The sequence below is a fragment of the Drosophila mojavensis genome, unplaced genomic scaffold, assembly GCF_018153725.1.
Source record: "Drosophila mojavensis isolate 15081-1352.22 unplaced genomic scaffold, ASM1815372v1 contig_74, whole genome shotgun sequence".
NCBI classification, from domain to species: Eukaryota; Metazoa; Arthropoda; class Insecta; order Diptera; family Drosophilidae; genus Drosophila; species Drosophila mojavensis.
Window position 1 is genome coordinate 20,734,177 of NW_025318899.1, and position 8,334 is coordinate 20,742,510.

The window sequence follows — 8,334 nt, forward strand, 5'->3', positions numbered from 1 at the left end:
TGTGCCGTGCTTGATGACGCTGACAAAGGTCTGTCCGCCCCAGCCCCAGCAACAGCCCCAGCCACAGATGGCAGGCATCAGGCAGGCACAGACCCCGACAGCGACCCCGAGCCGTGGCCATACGCGATTTTAATGAAGCACTTAAAAAGCATAAATGAAAATAAAACAGAAAAACAGCAAAGAGTGGAAAGAATCCCCCAACTACAGAAGATACCAAAGCAGATAGAGCTTCCATATCCCATATCCCAGCTCCCACTCCCTGCCCAGTTTCAAGCCCATCTTCAGAACGACAATTGATGTGGAGCCTGTGTGCCAGCCAACCAGCCAGCCAGCCCGCCTGTCTGTCTATCTAACTGACTGCCACGCCTCCGCGCTTCTCTGCGCTCCGCCTCGTGTCCAGTCGCATAAACATTACGTGTCGTTTTTTTACTGCCCCCATCGAAAGTTCTTTTTTTTTTTTTGGGCGGCTCTATGAGTATCTGCCTGCGCCTCGAAATTAATTCTAATCTAGCAAATTACGCTGAGCTCTGGGAGCCGCTCAGGACCATTTATGCAGTCATAAAAATTAAAGACACCGCTTCCAGATAAGTGCGTGTGCGCACACATGTATCTCGCAGATACCCCCTGCTCCCGCACCCCCACATCCCCAGTGATGTATCTCTCGCAGATAGCCGAGTCACAGACAGTAGCCAATAAAACGACAAACATTAAAAGCATTAACAACAGCATTAGAAATGCAGAAGGGGAGGAGGGGAAGCAGTGGAACGGCATGGAATTGAATGGAACATTATCGTTAGCATTTCATTCGAAGCGGAATCAGTTGGTCCAGTGTCATGGCCTTGAATAATTGATGAAAATGCTGTGCGCTGCGCTGTTCTTATGATAAGCCTGCCCCGATCTCAGATGTGACCGGGGCCCGGACACAGCTAAAACCCAATTCATGTCTAAATTATTCTTAGCAGCAACCAATCACGTATTCTGAAAGATTGAAAGGAAGTCTTTCATTAGATCTATTTGATGTCCATTTTAACAGCTTGTGTGGGAGAGAGTCCAAATGCCAAGTAGGAAATAGATGTGACCCCATTAAGTTTTTATGTACTCAAATTAAATAATTAAAGATGGACTTTGACTAATCAGGTGCGTAGCATAATATTAATGTAATACAAAAATATTTCAGTTTTTTAATTGATATAAATAAAGAAAATATGATATAAATATAAACTATGAAACTAAGTTTATATACATATAACATTCCATAAATGAGCTAAAATTTCATATATAATATATTATATTAAATCACAATACATGCATAGTTTATATAAAATACAATTTAAATAATGGCCAACAATACTGGATTTCTTATAATAAATAAATATATAGCTATTATTTATTAAACAAGTACAAACATTCTGCAATTTGTTCTTACACAACTCTATTGACGCACCCTACTTTTACAGTGAGGCACCTTCATGAAATGCTCAAGCTTTTGGGACGATTTCTCGCCTAGCTTTTGTTGTTGTTGCCTGTGCGTTGGCAAAAACGAACGCTGTGGGTGCGCTATGCACCAACACAAACGCAACTCAACTCGCCAGTGTGCGTGTACGTGTGTGTGTTAATTGTGTGCAGTTGCAGTTTTAGTTGTAGTTGTGTAGTTGCTGCGAAATGGGTTCATTGCACGTAGCCCCCAAAAGCGACCAACTGGTCGACAGATCGCCCGAACGTCGGACCGACCATTCGTCAGTAACTAGACGTTTATTTGTGTGAGTGTGCGTGCGCGTGTGTGTGTGTATGCGTATACATGTGCAGTTAGGTACATAGTAGTTGTTGCTGTTTAGACAGCCGACTGGCCGGGCGGCTCTGCTTAGCTGCGTCTGCGTCTACGGCCTGTGCTTTAGCGTCGCTGTTGCTGTTGTTGTTGCTGCTGCTGTCGCTGTTTGCTGCTTCTGTCGCATCGGTCATCGTGCATTTTGCTCTGTTTGCGTGTGCCTGCCTGCATTTTGCTCAGCACTCGACGCCGTTTGCGCTGCTCTTTTGTTTCGCATTCGCGTTGAGAGCGCAGCACGAGCTTTGCCTTTGCTTCTTCTAATGCGGCCCGACTTCAAGCCGATGCCGATGTCGATGTCGAAGCCGTGCCGTGCCGTGGCCACCTTCAACTGCGCGACGAGTCTGTGGCAAACCCAACAAGACACACACACACACACTTCTACACCGGCCATGCAAGTGAGCCCCAAACGCTGGCGTCGACTTCGGCGTCGCCGTTGTTTATCGTTGCCTTTCTTTTTTTTGTCTGCTATTTTCTTTTCGTTCACTTTGCTGCTGTTGTTTTTGTATTTACTTTTTTTTTGCAGCTCCGTCTCTGCCATAAGGTTCGCTGTTGTTGTTGTTGTTGTTGCTTTGTCTCTTTGGTCTTCGTTGCCTTTGTCTGTTTTGTTGTGTGCGCTTTGGTCGTCGCGTCGTCTTATGTATGGCTGTGCCACAGCACACCAATCTCCCCCGCCCCCGACCTCTACAGTTACCTCTATCGGCAGCACCTACGTATACACACACACACGCACACACACTTACAGACGGTGTACATCGTTGTCGTTGCTATTGCCGAACTGTTGCTGCTGCTTTTTTGTTGTTTTTTTTTTTTTTTTTTTGCACATTCTGTCTGTTCTCTCTTTTCGCTTGCATTTTGTGTATCTCATCTCGTGTGCGCTTTCGCCGTTTTTGCGCTGCTTTTGCCTCTGCCACATTGCTTTTCAATCTCTCGGCATCGCTGCGCCCCAACAACAAAGGCAACAACTACAGCAACAATCGCCGCCGCCGCCGCCGTCGTCGTCGTCGCTGCTGCTGCTGTCGCTGGCGTCGTCGTTGCCCCGACGTCGTCATCGTTTTCTCTATTTTCCTCAATCGCTTTGCCTTTTCATTTTCAATTCGCATATTTTGCAAACTCTACTTTCAGTTATTCGCCGATAATTGATGTCAAAGGACGCAGTTGTGCTCCGCGTCCGCTGTTGTCGCCGCCAACGCCAACGCCGCCGACGCCGTCACCGCCTTCGCCTTCGCCATCGCCTTTGCCTTTGCCTTTATCGCCTCTCCAGCTGTAGAAGCATATCCTGTCGCCATGCCCAAGGAGGATCCGTTCGTGAATCGCGCTCAGCTGCTGAAGGCCATCAAGAAGTATCCAGAAATTTGGGACTCCAACAACAAGCTCCACTTGTGCCGCAGCGTCACATCGCCCATGTGGAACGAGATCGCCGAACAGTTTGGCGGTCATGTGCCTACAGGTGAGTGCGACTGAGATAGCTATACTGTATATGTATGTGTGCATGTGTTTGTGTGTTTATCTTTATGCCTGCGTGTACTTACAAGCACAAACAAAAACATTAGCAAAGTTTCTACTGGGCTCGAAGCTTAGCCTGGCAGCCGGCTTCAATTTGTTTTTGTTTTGCGTTTCGCTGCTGCGCTCTTTTCTTTCTCTCTCACCCTCTCTTGCGCTCTCGCTCTCTGGCCTTTCTCTTCTGCTGTATGTATGAGCTATTAATAGATGCATGCACTGTTTGTCATAGGTTGTAAAATGCCCAATTGGAAAAGGGACTGATAGCGTAATTACATATGTATGTATGTATGCACGTATTTGGGGTACATTAACTAATTTGTAGAGCGTGGAAGAAAGAGTAGTAAGTGATCAATTTACAGGTCTTTATTTAATGGGATAGAAATTGAGATGTGTATCATAGGTAAAAGTAAACTAAGGATTTGTATAGGCCAATATAGAATTTCTATATTTTCTATATATTGTATATATTCTAAATTGTATATGCTTATGTCATAAACTGTACTATAGATTGTTTCTACATATTATCTACACATTATATATGTGAATAAAGCTTTTCTGTATTCTATATTTCTATATACCGCATATATTCTTTATATGTATGTATGTATGTAATTTCCTGTCAATAACTGTAGTAGCTGACAACATTGTATCTACAAAGATTATAGCTAAAGTACAGACTTTTATATATGTCAATATATATTCTATTCTATATTTTACATTTTCATATTTGTATACATCGTTATGTATTCTACATAAGTTGTGTGTACCAAAAAGTCATAGACTGTAGTAACTGATCTCTTTAACGAGCTCATCTGCCGCAGTACCTCTTTTAACACTACCTCTCTAGGCGATTCTCATAAATACTAATCAGTCTTATAATTCGCCATCGATCATAGACTAATCGTTGTCTTCTCTCCTCTCGCCCATCTAGTCAAACTGCAGTCGATTTGGAGTCAAATGAAGTATCACTACCACAATCTGGTGCATCGCCAGATCCTGCACAAGGAGCGCTTTAACACCAAGTGGGAGCACTTCGAGCCCATGTCTTTTATGTACAACATAACGGTGGCTAAGATTGTGGGCGCTCAGGCCAACTCGAGCAACTCTGAGGCGAGCTCACCCAACGAGGCCGCTCACCAGGTGGGCGGCTCCCCGCCCGTACTGCCACCGCCCCCCTTGCCGAGTGCTACGCATGGACGCGGGCGTCCCAGCGGCAGCTTCAGCTGGCTGCAGCCCACAGTCGCAGCGCCGCCAGCAATTGCACCACAACCCGCTGCCCCCCCAGCTGGCATCTCCGCCTCGCCGGAGCTGCCTCATCTCATTGAGCAGCCGGCAGCGCATGGCATGACCTACACCGCCTTCACAGGACTTGTGCCGCCGGCTGCTGTCACCGTGGAGGCAACGACCACGCCCATGCGCAAACTGGGCCGGCCCAGTTCGTTGCACAACAGCATGCGCGGCCGCATCATCGATGCCATTAAGGCGCGCCCTTCCCTGTGGGCGGGGCGCCAGCGCAGCGAAAAGGGACAGGGCCAGAGCCGCACCTCCGCCGTCTGGAAGGAGGCGGCCAACGAGATGGGTCTAACACCAAGTAAGTACCCACTGCATTATTATTTACCATGATGTTGACATGAAGCAGAATTATTTGCAATGTAGATAAATTTGTTTAGTTAAGGGTTTAAATTTATAAAATGTTTATATTGATCAGATCATTCTATATGAATAGGATCGTGTAAGCTTTCGATTTTTGAATTTAAATGTTATGATGTTGCTTAAAAGTTTAAAAGCTTACGAATTTACTTCAATATATTACAGTTAACTTAGTTAGTTAGATTGATTACAAAAAATTGGATTGACCAAAATGGGAGTAGACTTCGATTGATCAGACTTTAAAGACAATGAAGACTCTAATTGCAATGCAGTCAGATTTCTAAGTGGAGTATATTAGATTACATGCTCAAAGGCAAGATATGCATTGATTGAGTGGAACTAGAAACTTAGTTCATTTGAATATTATTCATTTACATAAATCGTACTTTTCAGTAAAAACTTGCTATAAATATTTGTGATGCATTTTAAAAGAAGTTCCCCAATGAAGGGTATAAAATAGGTTTAAAAAATGTATACTTAGTCTCAAATGAATGAGTTTGACAATGATATTACAAGCAATGAAATTACCTTTGAAGTAAAGAGTTAATTAGAGAAAGAGAAGAAGGCTTATTCAATAGGAATTTCGGTGAATGATAATTTCGAATATACGTATATGAAACCTTTGGTAAATTACAGAAAACTCTTCGAAATTACATATATGCAAAGCCTTCTTAGTGCAGAGTCTCTGTTCGTGCTCTAGTCTAGGGAGGCGAATATAAAGTCTTTGAATATCATTCCTAATAATTTTACATATCCACAAACATATAAGAATAAACTTGTGAACAGTAAAAAATAGTAAAAATCGAATAAACATACATCTCATATACTTCATATATATACATATATATATATATATATGTACTCACATAGCTATGAGCCGTTGCGAGTTACTACAGATTATTGTCGCCTTGCAGCACTCATGCAGACGCGCTGGTCGATCATCAAGCAGCGCTACGTGGACGAGCTGCAGAAGGAGCGGCACGCCCAGTATGCGCAGCAGGGCTTCCGGTCGAATTGGGAGCACTTCGAGCGCATGTCCTTTATGCGGGAGATGCTGCTCCGGAAGGTGGACGAGCGGGAGCAGACGCGCGAGCACATTCAGGAGATGGTCAGCGAGCAGCAGCAGCACCAGCACCAGCAACAACAACAACAACAGCAGCAGCAGCCCCACTCCCTGGCCATTGGCCACGTCCAGCCGCAGGCGCATCCCCTGCAGCTCTACCGGCCGCCCGGGCTGGCCGAGCACTCGCAGGACTTGCCCATCGGTCAGGTGCAGCAGCAACTGGCGCAGCATGGCGCCCATCTAATGCATTCGCAGCATCTGCTTCATCATCATCACAACAACAATCATCTTCATCTACATCACCAGGCGCCCGGGGCGGGACGACGACGTGTCAAGCACGAATCGGATCTGGAGTGGGATCCCTTCGAGATGATTCTCCATGTGCAGGGCAATGGTGAACCGGCGGCCAACTAAAGCAAGACTGAGAGCAGCAGCAGTAGTAACACAGAGACAGAGAGAGTGGGAAATAGCGAGTGAGTGAGTGAGAGAGAGAGAGAGACATGTTATAATATACAACATATATAATACGAGTATATATCGTCAGATGTAAAACTAACAGCATTACAATCCAATTTGTATTTCCAATTTTTCACTTTTCAATCAAATAAAAACATCACATGAAACAAAAGGGGGAGAGAGAGAGAAGGATGTTCCATGTGTGAAGAAATGTATGTATGTGTATTTATTATATTTATCTTAAGTGAAGCTCTCGCATTTGTGACTGGGATTATATAAACGAGACTACAAATATGTATATTATCTAGATTGTTTCTCCCCATTTAGTCAATTTGAAACATGGAACGAATTCTTGTAAACCCTTGAAAATATTGGGTATTTACGGTATACCACAACCTTACGAATTCATTATGCTATTATCAATATAACAGTAATGATCCAATATAGAAAAGACCGTTTTGATCGGTGCTCTACGCCCTCCAATGGGCGATATATTTTTTGTTTCCTAAATATTGCGAGTCTTTAGGCCTTTAAATAACTGCGTTTCTAAGATACCAGATAATGTATTTTCAAAGTCTCTACTGCTCGGGAGATTCTTGACAGACGAAAACAGATGACGGTACCCGATTATATAGTCTAGGACAGTCGGGCAGGATGGGCGAATATTGAGCAATGCCAATCTACTCATTACTGTGTAAGTGAGTAAAATACCGGAAATCTATTATTAATAATTAAAGTCACTTAATATTGATATAAAATCTTAATTTTAATCATTTAAGCCCGTCTTCAGTTCGGAAAATTTGCTCATAAAATAAAATATTAATTGCAGAATTAGAATATTAATTTTTAATAATTTGCTATGCATTTTTTCTTTGACATCGAGTTACTTATTTAAGTTTTTATATTTTTCTTAAATCTATTGCGCATTAGCTTTCTATAAAAATTATATTTATTTGTTATATTTATATAATTTTAGATTCATATATTTCGCAACATTTCAGGACTTGTGGAGATATTTCATGTGTATATTTCCATCTGTGAATTACCAAAAAGGATATCTTTGATATGTAACAGGGATATGCGTGTATTCTCAGATATATATGTATCTGTATCTGTCACTTGAATATCTTTCCCTAAGACATTTCAAGGAAAGTCTGCTCATGTATGAATTTATATATATGTATGTATGTGCATATATTTATATATATGCTAATTTGGCACAATGTGTGCAACATTTGTCAATTGCCACAAAATCAGAAACATCTTTTAGCTCGCACACGCCGCATGGCCGCATGGCCGCCTCGCCGCCTCGCCTCACACCTGCCACATTTCAGAGCTCACCTGTCACAGAAAAGTCGTGTAAAATTTCCACTTATGCTGTGGAAAGGGAGAGGGGGTTGAGATTGAAGGCGAGCTTGAGGTTTTTGAGGCTTGCTGAGTGTGTGGGGCATTTGCGTGCGTGTGTGTGTGTGGCAAGCGCCACGCGTAATTCCAATCACGTGCCACACAGCAGCAGCAGCAGCAGCGCAACGGCAGCGGCAGCAAAAGTTTTCAAACTCTAAAGCGTTTATCAAAATATAAACCTCGATCTACGTCGACTGCTCTCCATTGGGGCACTCATCAGGCGCACATAATTGGTTGGCTTGTCAGCCAAAGGACTGCCTACCACTGGCGAAAGGGGGCTAGGTGGGGGCGTGGGGCCTGTGTGGCTGTGTGGCTGCTCCACTCGCATCTTCAATAATAAATGCATTTCACTGTCGAATTTGCCGCATTCTGCGCAACACACGTGCCTTAAATAATTCACAACGCATTTAGCGCCGCTTTTTCCGTCAGCCTCTAA

The 8,334-nt window shown here is 43.6% G+C and overlaps 1 protein-coding gene across 1 annotated transcript; it reads left to right on the forward strand.

The window, feature by feature from the left end:
- The first annotated feature begins 2,808 nt into the window (after nt 1–2,808).
- Nucleotides 2,809–6,666, forward strand: LOC6583141 (myb-like protein Q). The gene is made up of 3 exons (XM_002008783.4): nt 2,809–3,272; nt 4,257–4,916; nt 5,890–6,666. Exons 1-3 carry the CDS (start codon nt 3,110–3,112, stop codon nt 6,450–6,452), a joined length of 1,386 nt encoding a protein of 461 aa, XP_002008819.1. The 5' UTR covers nt 2,809–3,109; the 3' UTR covers nt 6,453–6,666.
- Nucleotides 6,667–8,334: the final 1,668 nt, after the last annotated feature.

Bases quoted from the DNA above. Each gene is read 5' to 3' on its own strand.
- LOC6583141 (XM_002008783.4), top strand. From the start codon at position 3,110: ATGCCCAAGGAGGATCCGTTCGTGAATCGCGCTCAGCTGCTGAAGGCC. The intron at 3,273-4,256 runs GTGAGTGCGACT...TCGCCCATCTAG, and splicing joins TGGCGGTCATGTGCCTACAG to TCAAACTGCAGTCGATTTGG. The intron at 4,917-5,889 runs GTAAGTACCCAC...GTCGCCTTGCAG, and splicing joins CGAGATGGGTCTAACACCAA to CACTCATGCAGACGCGCTGG.